At 43.4% G+C, this 21889-nt stretch overlaps 1 protein-coding gene across 1 annotated transcript in view; it reads right to left on the bottom strand.

Annotated features, from left to right (window-relative positions):
- The window catches only part of MATN2 (matrilin 2), a 205400-nt gene that overhangs the window by 51369 nt on the left and 132142 nt on the right, over positions 1–21889 (bottom strand). The window contains exons 7-9 of the mRNA XM_030217050.1: positions 21103–21225; positions 16810–16932; positions 6705–6827 (exon numbers count right to left, since the gene is read on the bottom strand). Of these exons, the coding sequence (XP_030072910.1) occupies positions 6705–6827; positions 16810–16932; positions 21103–21225 (369 nt within the window). The remainder of the gene's footprint in view (positions 1–6704; positions 6828–16809; positions 16933–21102; positions 21226–21889) is intronic.

The raw sequence follows: 21889 nt of genomic DNA, 5'->3' as shown, positions 1-21889 counted from the left end.
TGAACGCAGAAAAAACTCAATGCCTCATACTAACCTCCCAATACAATACAACAAAATTTACTACTATCAACACACCTAAACTAAACTTGCCAATTTCAGAAAATTTAAAAATCCTCGGAGTAACAATCGACCGCCACCTTACACTTGAAACTCACGCGAACAACACAACAAAAAAGATGTTCTTTCCAAGATTTGTCTTCCGCAACCTGGTACAATCACTCGTATTAAGCCATCTGGACTACTGCAACTCATTATACGCAGGCTGCAAAGAACAAATAATGAGAAAACTTCAGACAGCTCAGAATACAGCGGCCAGACTCATCTTCGGAAAACCAAAATACGAAAGTGCAGCACCATTACGCAAGAAACTACACTGGCTCCCACTTAAGGAACGTGTCACCTTTAAAATATGCACATTAGTGCATAAAATCATCCACGGTGAAGCCCCTGCATACATGTCCGACTTGGTAGACCTGCCACCCAGAAACGCCAAAAAATCATCCAGAACTTTCCTCAACCTCCACTTCCCTAAGTGCAAAGGCATAAAGTATAAAGGACTACATGCTTCAACCTTCTCCTACAAGAGCACGCAACTCTGGAACGCACTACCACGCGGCCTGAGAGCGGTCTACGAGTTGACAGACTTCCGCAAACAATTGAAGACCTATCTCTTGGACAAAACATACCGCAAGGAGCAAAACATATAAATCCCATACACATCACAACAATGCCTCAAGATATTACCCCACGTAATCCACGTCCCCGTACTCTCCCATTCAATATCTACCCACAGATAAAAACTGTCTACCCCATCGCTCACTTGCTATTATTCGATCAGCGTATTAAATCCCTTACACCATATCCTTTAGTTTCCACGCCCCAAAGGCGACTGATCTGACCTTGTCTTCCTTTATCTGTTCACAATGTAACCCATAATCGTAATGTAATATAAGAAACTGTATTTCCATCATTTACAATGTATTGTAAGCCACACTGAGCCCGCAAATAGGTGGGAAAATGTGGGATACAAATACAACTAAATAAAATAAAAATAAATCTTTGACTGCTAAAAGTTTAACCAGTTAGTACTAAATATGGGCATAACTGGTTACCTTTTCAGCGGCCAAAATAAACCCAGATATTTAATGTCAGTTGCTGGATACAGCCCGGCATTGATTATCCAGGTTTGACAGCAAATGAGCTGCCCGTTGCCGACTGAATATTGGGCCTGGAGTTTCTGATAGTAGTTACTCCTGGGGAAATTCTGTGCAAAAAAAATTAATTCTATGACATTTTTTAATTCTTCAAAATTCTGCGTACCACACACAAATAATACAACATAACCACTGTCTCTGAGCAGTAATTAATTTAAGTTTCTATACTGAACAATTTCTTTGTCAAAAATGCAAAATTTAATGGTTTTGGTGCAGATTTCCCCCAGGAATACAGTAACAGTGTACCATAGTTAGGGCTCCTGATTTTCAGCAATCCACTGAGTCCAAGGGAGGGCTCTGAGATGCAGGCAGTGCTAACTTCTTGCAGCAACACAGTGGTGCTCATAGTTGTTGCTACAAATATCAGATTGCCAAATGAAAATGCAAGAAATCAAGAAGCCCTATTGCAGCCTTGAAAATGTTCTTTATGGAGGTTGATCTCAAGTAGGCTACTGATACAGCCATTGCTCTGACATTAGAAACCATGATGTGGCCCTCAAGAGTTATACCTACCGAGGAATAAGTGAAGGAAATGCAATCTGCTAGATAATTGGACAGAGTGTATTTGAGTCAAAAGAAACAATCAGTTGGGTGGACTTTCTAACGGCTTTAGTCCACTCTAGGTAGAAGGCTAAGGTTCTCTTGCAACCCAATACATGCAACTTGCTTTCACCTTTGTGGATGTAAGGCCCGGGGAAAATCTTGTAAGGCTGATTGAGTATGATGGAAATCTGACACTAGGAACTTTGGATAAGTGCACAGAACCACCCTGTTCCAGGCTGCCTGGAGTTCACTTACTGTCTAGAAAGAGATTCTTGATGTAACAGCTGGTTTGGCCAGTCCACTCTCCAGAAACTCTTTGGGAAATAGATTCCATCTTCATCCCTCCAGGCCATTTTTAATTCATTTCCAGACTGTTTTTCAAAAATGGGAAACATAAGAAAAAGGCGATTTGCCACCAAAAATATGTTGGTGTCTGTCTGTTGCTGCTCCCTGTTACTGCTTTCCCTTCTTTTTCTTTTGTAAAACTTAGCATATGGTGAATCTGTTACTAGAGCCTAGAGCTCACACTGTGTGCTGAAGTTACTGTCTCCAAAAACAGGACAATCCAGGGCAAGGCCAGTCTTAGGCAGGAGCGACAGAGTGACTGCACAGGGCTTCGCACTCCCAGGGGCCCCATGGCCCTGGCATTGGTAGTCTTGTCGCAGCCTGGGAACTCCACACCTGCCCCTCACAGCTTCAGAACCCCCTGCCTATCCCCCCCTCATAGCCTCAGACCCACGCCCACCCCAGCCAGCCTGCCCCATAATATTCCCCACCCAGCCAGCCTCGGCTTCACCTTGGAGTTCCTTGCACCACACAGCAACCAGCAGTCTTCATCACTTGAGTTCCGGCCAATTAGGAGCACCCTTTTGGGCACACCAGACAGGTTCCCTTACCAATCACAGCTCAATTGCACTTCTGTAGCTCAGCCACATGAAAAAACTGTGGCTGAGTTCAGAGCAGTGCAGGTAGCTGAATGTGATTGAATGTGTGATCGCTAGAACCGATCCAGTCAGCATTGAGCGCTCAACCCAGCTGCTCTCGTCAAATCGGGCTGGATCGGGCCGCTTCCTGTTGCAGCCTCAGCCCAGCTGCTCTCAGGCCGCTGCCTTCAGGCTTATGTGGCTAAACTGGCTGCGGTTAAGGCAGGTTTGGTGCCAGAGAAGTGCAGAGCTTCCAAGGGAGATTTTACTACACGCCCCAGCCCCACCTCACTTTGCCTTGGCTCCACCTACTCTACATGGCTCCGCCCCTGGCACTCCTCAAACCCACGGCCATTTCAGAAAATATTTTATTTGATAGCCTAATACCCTTTTCAATTAGCTTTCAGAGGCCAAAACCTCCTGTCTCAGGTCACTATAGTGCTGTTATGGTATCCTTTCCTGACCTGAGGAAGGAAGTGTTGGTCTCTGAAAGCTAATAAAAAATGTTTTAAAATCAGTGAAGGTGTCACCTTATTTTCTATCTCTGTACTTCTTTTCTGTTTAGTGTCCCCTCTCTCTCTCTCCACATCCTTCCAGTCTCTCCCCTTTCTCTCCCTATCCTTCTATCCAGGGTCTTCCCTCTATATCTCCCTATCCTTCCATCCGTTTTCCCTCTTTCTCTCCTTATCCTTCCTTCCTTCTACCCCCTCTCCTGACCCTTCAAATGTCTACCTCCTCTCCTGATCCTTCCATCCAGTGTCTCTCTCTATATCCCCTTCTTTCCATCCACTGTATCTCTCTCTCTCTACCCTTTTCCATTCATCATGTCCCCCTCTCTCCCCCATCCTTCAATGTCTCTCCTGTTTCTCTCCCTACCCTTCCTTCCAGCATCTTCCCTCTTTCTGATCTCAGCCAGGATCCTCCCTTTCTCCCTATCCTTATCTCTAGCAGCTTCTCTCTTTCTCCAGCCTTTCTCCATGTCCCCTCCTTCTCTCTCCATCTTCCCACTCTCTCCATTCTACCTCCTGCCTCCCGCTCCCCCTTCCACCCGATATTTGTTTCATGGCCACTGCTACTTCTCCTGTTGAGAAGCAGTGGCTGCGACAAAAAAAAAAAAAAGAGCTAACAAACAAAAAAAATTTAAAAAGCAGCAGCCTTCAGGAATGGGCTGTCGACTCTGCAGCCGGTCTCTCTCTGTCCCCAGAGCAGAGCAGGAAGTCAATGTCAACTTCCTGCTCCAGGGGCAGAGAGAGGAGAGAGGAGCTACAGAGCCAACAGCGCATGCCTGAAGGCTGCTGTGGCCCCGCGTTTGCTTTTTTAATTTTTTTTTTTTTTTTGGTTGTAGCTGCTGCTGCTCAACTGAAGCAGCAGTGGCCAGGAAATGAATACCAGGTGGAAGGGGGAGCTACCACCGCGGTGTCTAAGCAGGAGACTTTCCGGCTTTGGTGGGAGTGTGGGAGATAACCCACCAAAGCACGAGTCTCCAGACTTGGCAGGTCTGGAAGTTTTACTGGGTGTCCGGGTCCATTTTGATTGTGGCAAGAATAATATTTATATTTTATTTTTATTTACATTTAATCATTCTATGTAATGGTGTTTTCCGCTTCTTTTATTTATTTTATAAACTGCCTGATTTGGTTGTTAATGTAATGAAATTGGAAGCAGTTTAACAAATTTGTAAAAATAAAAATAAACCTGTACTGTATTTTTTTTTTACACTTGATCATCATCTCTGCATACCTTGAAGGGAAGTCAATAATGAATACATATTTGGATTTTCTAATCTGGCATAAAATCCTTGAGAGAAAAAAACATATACATATGGCTTGATACCGAGACTTAAAATTAGTAGCAGAGACCAGAATCAAAACAGTATAAATGAATTTCTTCTGACTGAAATAGAATTGATTGATCATAGGCACTGTAGACAGTACTTTGATTTTTTTTTTAAATGGAGTAGGTGCTTTCATAACACTGATTGCTATAATTTATCATTTGTAGGCTCTTGACTATATGGGAGTGTGTGCTTTCTGTAGATATCATTATTTCATTGTTAGCCTGTCAGGTTCGAGCGGACCCATTGACTCTTCTTTTCTCTGGAACAGTGCACATATATTAAAAAATAAACATCTTGTCAAAAAAGGGCAGGGCTAGCTGGGGGTGGGGCTAAACAAGGAGCCAGGGACCCCACCAAACTGGTCTGCACAGGGCCCCGCAATTGCTTAGACTGCCTCTGAGGGAAGCTACTTCAGTTCACCAATATTCAGTGGATCAAAAGAAGCTTTCATTAGCATGTGCTTGTTTGATGATGCAAGTATTTGTAGAAAAATTGTTTTTAGGGAGGAATAAATTGGTTGAGAGAAAATAACTACACGCAATTCTTATTGACCGTAGTTTTCCCATCACGGGTTCAACGTGGTGTACAAATCATAAAAAGCAATATACAAGATACAAATTTACAGCAAAATATAAGAGGGTTGAGATTCAGACTGCGGGTGTTAGCTGGTGTGAAGAAACAGTGGGTTTCTAAGCCTGTGAACTGTACTCATTAATTCATGAATTGTATTTCTCCTAATTGGCCAGTAGATAGAGAGGGGCATAATCGAACGAAAACGTCTATCTCCATGGGCGTTTATCTTCGAGAACGGGTCCGTGAAGGGGCGGACCGAACCGTATTTTCGCAAAAAATAGACATCTATGTTTTATTCGGCAATTTGTGAGCTGGGCGTTTTTGTTTTTCAGTGATAATGGAAAATGAAAGCGCCCAGCTCAAAAACGAATAAATCCAAGGCATTTGTTCATGGGAGGGGCCAGGATTCGTAGTGCACTGGTCCCCCTCACATGCCAGGACACCAACCGGGCACCCTAGGGGGCACTTTTACAAAAACAAAAAAAAAAGGTTAAAGAGCTCCCAGGTGCATAGCACCCTTCCCTTGTGTGTTGAGCCCCCCAAATCCCCCTCAAAACCCACTGCCCACAAGTCTACACCATTACTATAGCCCTAAGGGGTGAAGGGGGGCACCTACATGTGGGTACAGTGGGTTTGGGGGGGTTGGGTGACTAAGCATTAAGCAGCACAATTGTAACAGGTAGGGGGGGGATGGGCCTGGGTCCACCTGCCTGAAGTCCACTGCACCCCCTAACAACTGCTCCAGGGACCTGCATACTGCTGCCAGGGAGGTGGGTATGACATTTGAGGGTGAAAATAAAAAGTTGTGAAACGGCATATTTTGTGGTGGGAGGGGGTTTGTGACCATTGGGGGAGTCAGGGGAGGTCATCCCCGATTCCCTCTGGGGGTCATCTGGTCATTTAGGGCACTTTTTGGGGCCTTATTCGTGGAAAAACAGGGTCCAGGAAAAGTGCCCTAAATTCTCGCTAAAAACCGCATATTATTCTTCCATTATTGGCGAAAGGCGCCCATCTCTGATCGTCCGATAACCACGCCCCAGTTCCGCCTTCACCACGCCTTCGACACGCCCCCATCAACTTTGTCCGCATCCGCGACGGAGTGCAGTTGAAAATGTCCAAATTCGGCTTTCGATCATACCGCTTTATTCGTTTTTGTGAGATAAATGTCTATCTCCCGATTTGGGTCGCAATATAGGCATTTTTCTTTGTCAATTATAAGCTGGACTGTGTCCAGAAAAAACGGGACCCCCAACATTTTTCCAAATAACCCAAAAATATCCTGCTGCAGCAGAAACTTCTGTTATTTTTCAACAAAATGGAGCTGCAGCACATTGAGCTCGCAAAACAGTTTAACTCTTAATTAGTGAAACCCCAGAATTCATTGAGCCAATAGTGGCATCGAAGATTTGGTGAATGTGTCAAGGCTGAAGAAGGACCATTTGAACACAATTATGAATTAACTAAGAAAAAATCCATTATATTAATGTATTTTCAAAGGTTATACTAAATGTTTAAACAATTGCGAAGCATCTTGAAACTATGTAAGGGGTCCCATTTTTTCCCAGACACCATGTCTATCTGTTTGTTTGTTTTTAACCCGTATATGGGACTTACTGCTGCAAGTCTTCAGGTCCTGGTTAATGACGAATCCTTCAGAGCACTGACAGATATAGGACTCAGGTGTGTTCAAGCACAACTGCTCACAGCCATGGTTCTTCTCAGCACAGTGGTTAATTCCTCCATTGATTACCATTGGTTAATAAAGTCAGTACCAAAGGGAAAGGGAAAAAAAGAAAGAAAACATTAAGGAGGTAATTGTATAACTCTGTGCCCATAATTAGGTACCCAGAAGGCATCAGGTAGAAGCCTATTCTACAAAGGATAGGATGCACCTACTTTCCTATACATGCCTATAAATTAGGCAGAAACACTTGTGCCAGCAATAGAGATCATGTAAATATGTGCACCTAAGTTCCAATGATATGCACGTACCTTACAGTTAGAGCTCAACCAAAACCAGGATCTTCAGTTTCTGCCATAACCGAATCTGTGTCTGAAACGAGGCCACTAGGTTTCGGCAGAAATTAAAACCACAACTGCCCCCAACAGCTCCCATTCCTCCCCACCCCCCAATCCAACCAAAAAAGCCCCCCTTCTGAGCCCTCCCCTCAGTGTCAGCCCCCTCCTGGGGTCTACCTTGTTGATGGGTAGTGGGGGCAGAAGCATCTCCTCTTGCTCCTGCAGAAGGCCAGTTCCAGCTGCTGGAGGTCCTGGCAGCCATTTTGAGATTGGAACCAGCAAAGGCAGAAGTCACTGCTGCCCATGCCAGCTCTGGGTTCAAAACTTCTGGCTTTCCCCACATGGGGAAGGGAAGTAGGAGAAGTTGATGGTCACAGAACCAGGAGAGGGAACGGCAAATGAGACACTGGACCTCAAGGGATACAGGGAGGGGATGGGGAGCGTCCATGAAGCATTTCCTATCAGGGGAAGGACAAGATTCAGACCCTGCAGTGGCACAGAGCACCTTTTTGAGTGGTACAGGAAGAGGTAGGCTGACAGTGGCCCTGTGCAGGCAAGGGAAGGGGGAGAAGATGCTGGTTATGAGACCAGGGGATGGAATGGGAGATGAGACACTAGACCCTGAGGGGAGGGGTGTATAACAACCTATACGCAAGTCATTGCATTTTCTTGCTAGTTAAGATTCAAAGATAGGGTATGACTTATTCATGTGGACAAACTATACATATCTATAGTTATTGCCTTTGAATATTGGTCCGATAGAGTATACCCATTCATTCATATGACAGCAAAACAAACTCCCTTCACTGTCACTTTGTGAAGTAGCATAAAGCCTTGCAAATAGGTACAAAGAAATGTACCATACTATGGGGCTCATTTTTGAAACAGAAAAATGTCCAAAAATGGCACAAATGGCAGTGGACAGTTTTTTCATAAAACATCCAAATCGTTATTTTTGAAATTCATTTTTAAGATGGTTTTTCTATACAGTTTGTCTAAATCTCAAGGGGGCATTTTAGAGGCATGTTTTGGGCAGGACTAGGGCGCTCTTACAATTTGGCCCCCCAGTGGTCCCTGACACCCTCCTATCACCCTAAGAGGTGAAAGTGACAGTACATACCAGGCTCTATGACAGCTGCAGAAATAATGGCCATTCTTCTTACAGCAGCAAGCAGGTCCCTGGAGTAGCCTAGTGGTCAGTGCAGTGGACTATAGAGAAGGGGTCCTAGACCCATATCCCACTCTAACTAGTACACTTGTGGTAGAAAGTGTGAGCACCCCAAAACCCACAAAATACCTACTGAACCCACATATAGGTGACACCTGCAGGGATAAGGGCTATTGTAGTGGTGTACAGTATATTTTTTGCTATACCTGGATGACTTACCATACAATAAAAGGGGGTTATGACGTAATGTGTACTTGGGACATTTTATGTGAAGTTCACTGCAGTACCTCCTAGGCTGCCCCACTAATCTGCTGGGATATCTGTGTGGTCAGTCTAATAATACAGCTGGCCCCAGACATCCCAATGGCTTATTTTTGTGCGCTTTTCTCTTGCACATTTTTTGTTTGAAAATGACCCTAAAAGAAAGATGCACTGAACACAAAAATGTCTAAAATAGGGTGATTTTTGAACCAAATAGATAGATCTTTTTCTGGTTTGAAAATGACCACGTTTGACACTGGATTTTTGGACGTTTTATGCAAAACGTCCAAAATCGGATTTGGATGTCATATCAAAATTGCCCCTCTATACCAGCATCAGTCCAAGAACTCATTCACCAACTCTACTTATGAAAAGTCAGCATTGCAAATATTCTACAACACCAGTATACCTCCAATTGGGGAAAAAAGAACAAGCTGGACTACTACAGATTACTGCATAGAACCAACATGTTAACATAATCTATTTTCCATATGCAGCCAAGGTCAAAGATTATCACTTACTAAAGAATAGGAAATCACAAATTAGAAACAATTATGCAAACAAAAATGAACTGGACCCCCCCCCCCCTCCCCCCAAAACAGACTGTGAGCTGTGGAACACTGAAGAAACAGAAACGGAAATGTATTTTCTCCTGTACTGAATAAACTATAAGAAACACATTTTCAAAGCTGCCATATTTCATTCTCTAAAAACTGCCAATATAAATTCTTTTGTACTTTTGTTATCTGATTATTTTATTTTTCTAGTTGGGCTGGTTTTGATTCCTATTGCTTCCTCTTATTGGCTCTCTCTTCAATCCTTTTGCAGGATCTCATTTCCATTTTCTGTTTCTCCCTGTCTTCTTCCCTACATCTTTCTATGAAGTTCATCCTTGTGTTTCACCTTTTTTTCTGCATTTCTCTCATCTGCCTTTTTACCTAGTTATAGTTAGATTTCATTCCTTCTGATCCCTGTTCATTTTCAATATCTCTCTTTCCACTTTTCATCAGTTTACCAGCTTTCCATGTCCTATTACTTCCCTAGTACTTATATTCCCCCACCTCTGCCTCATTCCTTTTCTAGCCTCCTATTTCCCCATCTTTCATCCAGTTTCTAGTCACCCATTTCTACCCTCTGTACTCATCCCCTCCACAGCCTTGCCTTAGTCCCAGCTCCATCCATATTACTTGTTCTCTTTCAACCTCTAGTCTCTTTCTTCTGTCTTATCCTCTATCCAGACTCCCACTCCCCCTTTTACCTCCCCATTTCTACCTTCTCACCTCCTTCAAAGACCCGTCTCTCACCCTTTCCATAACCCTCTGTCATTTCCAACTGCCTCTTAACCCCTCTCAAAATCTTCCAGAAACTTCAAACCAGCTCTTCCCTATATTTCTGTAATTGATCCCATAGCCTACTTATACCACTCAACCAGGCCTTGTTGTCCATGTAATCCCTGTTCAATTTCTTAGTTACCACTATTCTACCCTATCCAATCCCTGAGTCATAACCCAATCTAAGCCTTGAATCTTCACCTAAACTCACAATATCCAGCCAGTCTTAATCTGTCTTCTTCTGGCCTCCCACCCAATCTTAAGAGTATTCACCTTAAATCTGATTTTCTTCTTTCTTTCTATCTATCCCCTGTATCTTATCTCCTGCTTCCTTCTCCCCTTCCCTCACCCGTCTACAGCCTTCTTCAATATTCATTAATCCTACCTTTCTTCCTGCTTACATCAGCATCCATCACTGTGTCCCTCCTTCTTCACCATCATATGCCTTTGCTTCATCCTCTCCCTTCTCATTCCCCAGCATCTGCCTGCATCAACTGATTCGCCCTAGATTCAGCATCAGCCCCAATCTTCCAGCACAGAACTCAGCTCTCTCGCTGCCCCTGAGCTTCACCCAGCCCTTTTCTATCCCCAGATCATTTTCTTCTAGCTCCAGCCTATTAGCTTTGGTTGTCTTCTAGACCTATACTCCCCAGCATCAGCTCCTATCCAGCTTTGGTCCTCTTCTAGCCCCAGAACCTCCCCCATCATAGCTTCAGCCCTCTTTCCGCTTCAAAACTCTTTCAGTCCAAGAAACCTGCCCCTTACACCTTGAGCCCTCATCCAGCCCCCAGACCCCCTCAGCTTCAGCCCTCTTGCAGCCCTGGTCCCCCACCAATTTTAGCCCTCTTCCAGCCCCAGAACCTTCTCCATAGCTTCAGCCCTCTTCCAGCCCCAGTCCCTCCCCCCAGCTCTTCCACATCATCCCCTGGGCACACCCCATACTGAGCATATGCCTCCTCATTCTCTTACCCATACCTCAATAATGTTTGCATTAAATTTCTGACTTGTTCAGGGCAATTCTCCTACTCCATGTCACAGCCCCAGGCCATGCCCCATGCCAGGGAGCCCTAGCAAGGGAACAGGGCTCAGGTCACGGTCTCTGGGGGTGGCACATGGGTTAAGTGGGCCACTGTTGGTGCAGTCTCTGTTGTTCTGGGGCACTGCTCCTGCCTGTTGTCTTCGGCAGTCGGCTGATGGCATCCTTAGGCGTGCTCACGCCTGTGTGCCTTTTGAAGGCCACGTGGTGGGAGACTGGCTGGGTGCTCTTCGCTGATGTCAACCCTCCTGGCCTATTTAGGGTGATTGGGTCTGGCCTCCCTTTACCTTCGAATCGAGGATGCCTTGCCTTACCATTGATCCTGGCACCAGGCCCTGCTATGACTCCAGCTCCAAGTCCTGCTTTGTCTCCAATTCCAAGCCCTGCCTTGTCACCAGCCTTACCTGCCTTGTCTCCAGTTCCAGCCCTGCCCATCTCGTCTCTATCTTCAGCTCCCCCCTTGCCTGCCCATCTCCAGCCCTGCTCGCCTGTCTCTAGTTCCAGCCCTGCTCACCTTTCTCCAGTTCCAGTTGGCTTGCATGTCTCCAGTTCCAGCCCTGTTTGCCTGACTCCAGTTCTAGCCTTGCCTGTCTATCCTCAGCCTGAGTCTGCCTTGCCTACTCCTGTGCCTAGCCTGGGTGGTTCGCCTGCCACTAGCCAGTATCCAGCAGTGGCTCAAGGGCTCACCTTCACTGAGTCTGTGATAGATTGTGAAGGCCATGAGCCCAGGTGAGCCACCCATCTTGAGCTGCTGCAACAACTAGCCCTCCAAGACCAGCAGCTTGCTGATACTGTTTGGCTATCTGTTAACATTCAGCATATTGCTAGCTAAGTGTGGCAGCCAAATTAGGCCATCGAAATAGCAGGCCTATCTTTGGCTGGTTTCAACTTAACCAGCCACCAGCCAATGCTAAATATTGACTTGACTGGTTAAATTGAAACCAGCCCAAAATAAATTGGATATTCAATGCCAGTCACATTGAATATCCAGGCTCCACAGTACATGAAGCAAGGGGTCTTGGAAGACACCAGCTTCTCCTTCAGGGTTATATACATTATCTGTGTCCAGAATTTGTTTTCTATTGAGACCCCTCTCCCTTGGCATAAGAATAGAGAGAGAGGGAGAAATTATACCTGCAATTATTTAAAAAATGCTTTTTCGTGAACCCTGTCATCAATCTGCCAGTTACATAGGCATCAATATTCTACAGACTCAAGACTCCAAAATACAAAAAAAAATTGTAGGCAGCTTCAGAAATGTGCTGATCCCTCAAATTTTATATCAACGTTAAACTCTGAGATCATTTTATTTGTGAGCTGCTTTGGATGTTTCTTAGAAACAGGAAAGAAATGCTTAAATTTAAAATAAATAAATAAAAATCTCAAGTTTATTGTGAGCACCTGGACTTTTCTAATTGTGGGGGAGTCTTCACACAGAGATGAGAAGGAGCCATCATCTGTTTGTGAGTGCACCACTAGACTGCTTCTTTAATAAACATTGACCTCAGTCCATGGAAAAACCCTGATCATGCCAGCTGGAAGGGGTGCAAATTTGTTCAAGTAGAGGTAGTAATGTGTTGGACCGACCTAGAACGCTGGATCTGAACTGTTTCCTGTTTTTATATTAAAAACCAGCCTGCTGTTGCTGGCAGAGTAGAAAGGCTTTTTCAGTTTTGATTATTCTTGTTAATTATGATTTTTTACAAAAGTGCTCTGAACTCTTTGGATTGTGGTAAAGCAACTGAGTGATTAAACTAAACAAAACTAAATTCAACAATGCAGGTTGAATTAATTCTTGCCTCAGATTTGTTTTTGTTTTACTTTTTTTGTCTTTGTTTGCGGGGGTGGGGGGGAGCCTACAAGGAGCCCCAAGTCTGCCTAAATCTGAAGGTGCCTCTTTTAAATCTGCTTTGGGCCTCTTTTAAATTTCTGCTTTGGGTCTCAGCATGTTTAACTCCAGGCCTGGTTATTACTATCAGGCTTATTTTCGAAAGAGAAGGACGCCCATCTTTCGACACAAATCGGAAGAAGGGCGTCCTTCTCCCAGGGTCGCCCAAATCAGCATAATCGAAAGTCGATTTTGGGCGTCCCCAACTGTTTTCCGTCATGGGGATGACCAAAGTTCCCAGGGACGTGTCGGAGGCATAGTGAAGGCGGGACTTTGGCATGCTTAACACATGGGTGTCCTCGACCGATAATGGAAAAAAGAAGGGCGTCCCTGACGAGCATTTGGACGACTTTACACTTGGTCCTTCTTTGGTTATGACCAAGCCACGAAAAGGTGCCCGAACTGACCAGATGGCCACCGGAGGGAATCGGGGATGACCTCCCCTTACTCCCCCCAGTGGTCAATCACCCCTTCCCACCCTACTACTACTACTACTTATCATTTCTAAAGCGCTACTAGACGTACGCAGCGCTGTACACTTGAACATGAAGAGACAGTACCTGCTCGACAGAGCTTACAATCTAATTAGGACAGACAAACAGGACAAACAAGAGATAAGGGAATATTAAAGTGAGCATGATAAAATAAGGGTTCTGAACAAATGAATAAGGGTTAGGAGTTAAAAGCAGCATCAACAAGGTGGGCTTTTAGCTTAGATTTGAAGACGGCCAAAGATGGAGCTTGACATACCAGCTCAGGAAGTCTATTCCAGGCATATGGTGCAGCAAGATACTCAGGTCCATCGCAGCAGTATGCAGTTTTAGTGGGTGCAGTGCACTTCAGACAGGCGGACCCAGGCCTATCCCCTCCCTACCTGTTACACTTGTGGTGGTAAATGTGAGCCCTCCAAAACCCACCACAAACCCACTGTACCCACATCTAGGTGCCCCCCTTCATCCATAAGGGCTATGGTAGTGGTGTACAGTTGTGGGGAGTGGGTTTTGGGGGACTCAGCACACACGGTAAGGGAGCTATGCACCTGGGAGCAATTTCTGAAGTCCACTGCAGTGCCCCCTAGGGTGCCCAGTTGGTGTCCTGGCATGTGAGGGGGACCAGTGCACTACGAATGCTGGCTCCTCCCATGACCAAAGGGCTTGGATTTGGTAGTTTCTGAGATTGGCATCCTCAGTTTTCATTATCGCCGAAAATCAGAAACGACCAACTCTAAGGACGACCATCTCTAAGGTCGACCTAAATGTTGAGATTTGGGTGTCCCCCGACCATATTATCAAAACGAAAGATGGACATCCATCTTGTTTCAATAATACAGATTTCCCCACCCCTGCACAGGGACATCCTGCGAGGACGTCCTCAGAAAAACTTGGGCGTCCCTTTTGATTATGTTCCTCCACACCTCTCCCCTGCTTCCTTCTTCTCTGAATGCTTCAGACTTCTAAGCCTGAACTGCCTCCTCCAGTAAGGGCTCCAGCTTCTCACCATACCCTTCTGACGTGTATGTATGGAAGGTGAGTAGAATTGAAGACAAATGTTACAGGAGAAGAAGCATCACAGGGAGGAGTAGGTAGAGAAAGATGACTAGAAGCATTATCAGTATTGAAGAGTGTAGGGGTATGGAATGCCACGGACTCAGGGAATGTGAGCCCTTGGCCTGCCACCGGATACCAGCTAGCGGCAGGTGAACCACCCGGGCAAGGTACAGGAGTAGGCAAGGCAAGCTCAGGGTGAAGACAGGCAGGCAAGGCTCTGGAGACAGGTGAGCAGGGCTGGAATTAGAGACAGGCTGGCAGGGCTGGAGATGAGGCAGGTAAGGCTGTTACTGAAGACAAGGTAGGTAAGGCTACGGACAAGGCAGGGCTTGGAACTCGAGACAAAGCAGGGCTTGGAGCTGGAGACGAGGCAGGGCTTGGAGCTGGAGACGAGGCAGGGCTTGGAGCTGGAGACAAGGCAGGACTTCACACCAGGACCGAAGGCAGAGTGTCAGACTAAGCAATAAATGGAATTTTAAGGGAGCATCCCTCAGTGAAGGAGAATGAGCTATAGAACACTTAGCACCTTCAAAGATGAAAGTTGGACATTGAAAGATGAGTGGAGTTGGGAGCTTGACAGTCCAAATAGAGGACCCAGTATGAGAGGAGATAGAACCCAAGTCCTAAGTGCATCCTGCTAGCCTTAATCCAGAGGGGTTATGAATGATTAGATTGTGAGGAATAAAGTCCCTAGCAAGGATGTAGGACTTGATTGTGGAATTGAGTGACTGCATATAAGGAAAAGAAGAGGAAGAAAGTTAACCAGAGTCTATCCCAGGCCCTACACACTTACGTGCACTAAAAGACTGAGAAGAAGTAGAGACTGGGGCTAGTGGAAATCCTATCATATTAAAAACGCTTAAGAAGAGCAGAAACTCTAAGGAAGGTACAGAGTCTGTCTAAATGAGGAACTACATGGATAGGAAATGCAAGAGAGACAACCCACTGCCAAGGAGATCAAGTGAGACCAGAACTGTGAGCAAGTCTGAAATCTTTTGTCATCAATTTACACTTTTCTTATGGATTTTTCCCCAGAATTTTATATAACACAACCAAATTTGCACATGTAAATCTGGTCACATCCTGGATTTGCATGCGCAATTATTTAGCAAGCCAATCAGTGCCAATAATTGTCACTTAAGCAATTATTGACACTAATTGGCATTAATTAGAATTTACGTGCACAACTTGCTAGGTGAATTCTGTAAAGTGATGCATGTAAATTCTAATGCCCACTGCCAAAAAGAGGACATGGCCATGGGCGTGGAATGGGCGGGCCATGGGCATTCCGAAAATCTATGCACAATGTTATACAATACACCTGCTCCGTGTCTAACTTAGGCACCAGTATTTACACCAAGTTTTACATGGCGTAAATGGACGTGCCTAGTTAGGAACAGGCATGGCCACTAGGTGTATCCTATAAACCTGCTAGGTGTAGTTCTATTAACCACACCTAAATCTAGGTGCGGTCTACAGAATACACCTAGGCAGCAATATTTCTGTGCCAATTTTTTCAGGCACTATATATAAAATGTAGTCCTTTGTTTCTAATTATTTTAAGTACATAAGACTTGTCCTTCTGGGTCAGAGCAAAGGTCCATCTAGCCCAGTATCCTGTTTCCAAATGTAGTCAGTCCAGGTAACAAGTATATGGTACAGTCCATTTTATCACCCTTCTTTGTATATTTTTGTTCACCTGAGGAGTGTCCATTAAATAGGTAGTTTTAAATAAATCCATACCAGCTTCCCTTATTGTTTTTCCAAGTTTGGGTAGCTTGCTCCTGCCAAGGGAGTGTACAGAGAACTTTGAGTATACCACTAGGGAACCTTTATCTATATTCTGTGTCCATCAGAAGAGAATACTGGTGGAGACTGCAAAATTTGAGCCACATAAACCAATATATTATTTTGTACCTACCTCAGGGATTGTCCTCAGCCCCAGTTATTGGAGGACTAGCTACACAAATAATATCATTTATTTTCCGTTCTTTTTTTATTTTTATTTTTACTTTTTATATCTATAAATTTATAATAACAATTTTGAGTGAGACATGTTAAGAGGTAAACAAAGGGGCCCTTTTACTAAAGCTTAATCCACCCTAATGGACATTAACTTGTAGTAAGTCCTACATGGCCCATAGGTATAAAATAGGACGTCCAGCATTGAATGATTACTAATGTCCATTAATGTCATCACTCTGATATGGGCAATCTATATTCAAGGTGTAGAATATAAGGTAGCTATGTGGTTCTAGATGCGAAAGTTATATCTACCTCGCTGTATTGAAGTCATCAGTGTTACTGTTGCTATCTTGGTCACACCCTCCAGGCCTAGGTCTATCCTTCTTCTCAAATACAATTGTTTTTCTAGCTATCCTTTAAAAGTATTCTACAAACTGACTACCATTATTATTGTTACTTATGCTCCTACTTCTACTCCTAACTCTTGATTTGTGCCAGACTTACTTCTGCATGATTTGCTGTCAGGATTCAGATGGTAGCCCTTATGACACCCGCAGACAAAGGATTCTTCAGTGTTAATGCACTCGTGATCACAGCCATGGTTGCCCAAAGCACAGTGGTCTATTTCTGTGGTGAGTGAAATGAACAGACATCAGACTGAGCATAGCAGAATATCTACAGTAAGGGGGGAAGTTATCAATGTGGGCTACAGGTCCCTTTTTTTTTAGTTCAAAAAATTTTATTAAAGAATTTCACAGGTTCCATTTTATGCAGTGAACTCGTTAGTAATAATATGGGTTAACAGTAAAATAATCTGTAGTCCTCATTGATTACTTCTCCCTAATTTCTTTATACCTATGGACATCCATCACTGAGTGAAGGCTGTCACATATGATAGCTCAGGGCAGTTAATTGTACCAATAGAATATTTTAATCTGCTGTTCCACTCTAAAACAGCAGTGGTTATAAAACTTTGCACTGGCAGAGGAACAGATTCATCTTGACATCGTGCTCATTTATTTATTTAACTTACATTTTTATTCTGTCTTCCACGGGACATTCAAGAAGAATCACAACTTAATAAAAACATACACAAGAACAAATGAAATAAAAGTTTGTCACAATAAATTCCATTCCCAGGTCCTCATATTATCCTCCAGCCTCAAGCCTATATGTAGACTTTTCCTGCTATCAGTGCGCTTCTTGAGCTGAGTGGAGGAGAATCCTGCTGTTCTTCACTCCCAGGTATCACAGCATAGGCAGAGAACATATGGGAAAGAATATGGTAGTGTCTGGAGAAGAAACAAGGGTTGAAGTGGGGAAGGTCCTTCCTCATTTACAAATCCTGAAGGAATGCTGAGCTACTGCTGGTATGGAAGCAGCATGTGAGTATATACCTGCTGGGAAATTATCTGAAAACTTCAGGAAAATGGAGATCTGCATTAAACTGTTAATTCTATGGGGTAGATATTCAACCAACGGTGGTCAACATCTGTTAAAACTACACAATTACTGCATGCTGCCACAAGAGGTCACAGCAGTCATTTTCCTGAGGCTACCACTGGAGGCAGGAGAAAATAGGCCTCACTCTTACCCCCCATCGCCCTCACTTGACCACCAGGCTTAGGGGTGCCTACTGAGATTGGGGAGAAGGGTCTTCCTGGAGGGGGAGAAGTTCTTCCTGTGATAAGATGGTGGGCGGGGGGGGGGGGGAGAGAGAAGGAGGGGGGGCTGTTTGGGGGGGGGGGAGGGTTTCAGAGAAAAACGGCAAAATTGTTTTTTATACGGGTCCCACCCAATAGTCAGTGCCAGGGCCCGCATGGCTAAGCAGGCAGATTTAGGACAGCTTTTGACCCACTATTTTTTTGAGCCGGTCAGAGCCAATATTCAGCAGCAGTGCCCAGCTAAATGCCACGGAATATCGATGGTTGGGTGGCTCACCATGGTTTAAGCAGGCCGCAGCTTCTACTGTTCGCTTAAATCACTCTGAATATCGGCCAGCATGTCTATGTAAAATTCTGTGTTGATTTAGAAGTCACTTAAGATATATTTATTCCCATTTAACTCACATCTTTCCAATATCAAAGCAAGGTTTACATTCAGGTGCTGGTCACTGACTGTACCAGAGCCGGCTCAAATTATGGACCAGATGAGGTACTGGCCCAGGATGCCAGTAATAAAGGGCAACAAAATCTTGGTCTAGCATCTCTCCCTCCCATTTTTCCCTCTGCCTGCAGTTCAGCATTCACAGGATAGGAGGGAGGGAAAAGAGAAGGAGAGATGATGAACTGGGATTTTGACGTCCTTTATCATCAGTGAGGAGTGGGAGAGGGACTTCAGAGGAGGAGATACTGGATCACTAGCAGGGGAAGAGAATGGAAATAGAGATACTGGATTGCGGGCAGGGGTGGAGGGTGGGGCTCAGGGTGCTGCCACAGTCCCTTGAGCCAGTCTTGGACTGTACTCACAGCTCTGGGAAACACAAAGCCACAACTGAGTAAAAGAGTGGATAAGAGATCTGTTTTCTTACCATGAGAGAAAAGAATAAAGAATATGGCTTAACCCATTCTCAAAATCTAAAGTACAGCTGTGGGAAACTGCTACAGAAGAGAGAGAGGATACTAATCAACTTAAAGGCGATTAAAGACACCAATACAGAGGAATAAGGATTTTTACAACCGTCCAATCTGCAAAGAGATATGAAAGATGTATGAGCTTCAACCAGAGAGCGCTTACTCAGAGGAGACTAAGATCTACCAATCAAGTGAAGGTTTTTGATAACTTTTGTAATTTTTTTACTGTGTTCTTATGAACTGTTTGCCTCATTGTTTTTAAATCCCTTTTTAAATCTGTATCTATCTATCTATCTATCTATCTATCTATCTATCTATAGTTCTACAGTATTGGAGAGCCCAATAAATGGGAATGTTATTATAATTAGGAACAGTGTCCCAACCATGTTTTTGCCTGTGAATTTATTGTGTCTATCTAACACTAACTAATGGTTTGTGTGTATTGAGAAAGAAAGTTTTGGGGAGATTTTGCACAGTCTCTACTTAATTTGTGCACTAGTCTCTGGGGTAACTCTCAGCCCTACTAATCTGAGAGGTCTGCTGCATTTATAAAATTGCATCTCGTTAATGCACGCTTTCACATGCCAAGTTTATGCCATTTTTTAAAGTCAAATACATACCTCTTTGATATTATAAAATACTAGTGTAGATTGAACATTTTAGGTATCACTAGTAGTATGTTATCTTGGTTCCTTGGTTTTCTGTCTACTCAAAGCTATATGGTATATAAAAATAGTACAGTATTTAAAAGTTGGAGCTCAGGTTGTGGGGTACCCCAAGGGTCGCATTATCACCTACCCTTTAAAAAAAATTTATTTTCAACAACTTCAAGATTACAATCACTTCAAACAACTTCAAGATTATAATCACTTTATAATCACTTTAAATAAAAAATATCCATGATAGGAAATAGGCAATAAAGAAAGAAAGAAAAGAATTACAAATAAAGAAAAAGAAATCAAAACTTGCAGACCACAATATTGGATCCAAGATCAGGAAATAAATATCAAAGAAACACAAAATAAAAGATGAGGTGATGATAATATCACAAGACCCATGCCAGCCCACCTTACTAACAGTGAAAACCAAACCCCTGAGAAAATTATACAGTGATCTTACATTCCTCCTTTGCCACTATAAACTCCAAAAACTGTTTAGGGTCAAAGAAATTATATGTTACACCATCTTTAAGTACCACACATACACAAAGAAATTTCACACAAAAGTGGCCCCCAAAGCTACTACTCTTCGCCAAAAGGCCAAGAAGGCCTGGCACCTCTTCTGCGTAAGTCAGGAAATATTCATACGTTTGAACCCATAAACTGCTGATTAATTTTGCAGAAATATAAACACATGTGTTACTGTGAAGATAGAGGGTGATATTAAAGTTTTGCATGAGAAAGTTGCTTTTAAAGCCAAGGAGTTTGACCAACAGACAACTAAGGTTGTGTCTTAGGAAGAGAGAACTAAAGTAGTATAAGATCTTGGTGAAGTGACTGTGAAAGACAGAAACATCAAACAGAGGAAATTGGAAGGAATAAGTTGCATTTTTAAAATTTTCCAAAGTCCCCACTTATATCTGCAATGGACTTGGGGCCCCTTTTACTAAACCGCATAAGACTCTACGCGTGCCCAATGCATGCCAAAATGAACTTACCGCCCGACGACCTTGATACTAGAGATTGCAAACTACAATGTACTATGTGAGCTGTTAATTCACAGCCTTTTGAAAACCTGAGGAGCTGGATTATCATCTCATTTGAGTTTGGCTTGTACAACCACTGTGAACTGAAATGAATGTTTAGAAGTTGGCTCACAAGATCTATTGAGTCATACTCAAATGGTTGCATATAAATCATAATGATACAATTGTTAATATGTTCAAGAGGATTGTAATATTCCTGTATTAAGTGATCAATTTTGGAATTTAGGGTAGAAGGAATATATGTGGTGTGAGAGTGAGAGAATGCAGATATAAGAATTTTGTGAAATGAAATATATTATATGATAATGTTAATAAAGTGAAATAAATGTGTTAAAGTTTATCGCAGTTGTATTAATAATTGGATGCATATTTATTAAAGATATCCTGAAAACTGAGTGGCTGGTAGTCCCCCATGACAGTTTTGAGAACCACTGTTCTAAAGCATTGAAGATCATCACCACCCAAATCTTAGCTGTGATTTTAGTCAAATTTTCAACCACATAAATTTGGATGACTTACTTTGGCAAGTTGTCCTATCTGGATTAAGAGTAAATCCTTGTCGGCATCGGCAAAAGTAGGATTCATCTGTATTAACACATTCATGCTGACAGCTATGAGGGAACAAAGCGCAATAGTCAGGTCCTGTAATGAAAACAAAATCGCATTAGATTAGATCTGATGCCTCCAATAACCTTTTCTTTTGGCTTACATTTCATGTTATTGGTGAACGTGGTACAGTGGGTGGCTTGCATTTTCCAGTTCAGAGCCAAATAGACAACTACGAGGTGTGATTAAAAAAATGGAACTTATCACAAAGCAAATTTCTTCCAAATTCACAAATGTTAATAGATTTTTTTCCTGTGATATTCAGGCTTTAGACCCCTCAGATTTACAAATGCCAGTATGGACAATTTCTCTGAGGGATTTCTGATTCAATGGCATGCTCTTCCAAAGCATGGTGCCCCTGCAGAGACTCAGAATTGGAAGAGAATATGTCTCACATTTACTTCTGGGCTACTGAGTAAGAGAACATTATTTTGTTCTGTGCTTTGGGAACTTAAAGATTGGGGTTTAAAAGAGGAATTGCAGGTTATTGATAGGCAGAATAAAAAAAATAAATAAATAAATAAAAGAAAAAGTAAACTCTATCAACTAGTCTGTATATCCTTTCCCCCCAGTTTTAAAACTTGATCTTTGTACCACAGCATTAACAGATAGCCTCTAGCAGGAACAGCAGGACCTAGTTCAGTCTTCATTCCCACCCCCTCCCCAGCTCCCACCCACCCCTAGCACAACTCTTCATTTA

This window comes from Microcaecilia unicolor, chromosome 1, assembly GCF_901765095.1.
Source record: "Microcaecilia unicolor chromosome 1, aMicUni1.1, whole genome shotgun sequence".
NCBI lineage: Eukaryota > Metazoa > Chordata > Amphibia > Gymnophiona > Siphonopidae > Microcaecilia > Microcaecilia unicolor.
The sequence above is the reverse complement of the archived record's forward strand: the minus strand, read 5'-3'. Positions and strand labels throughout refer to the sequence as shown.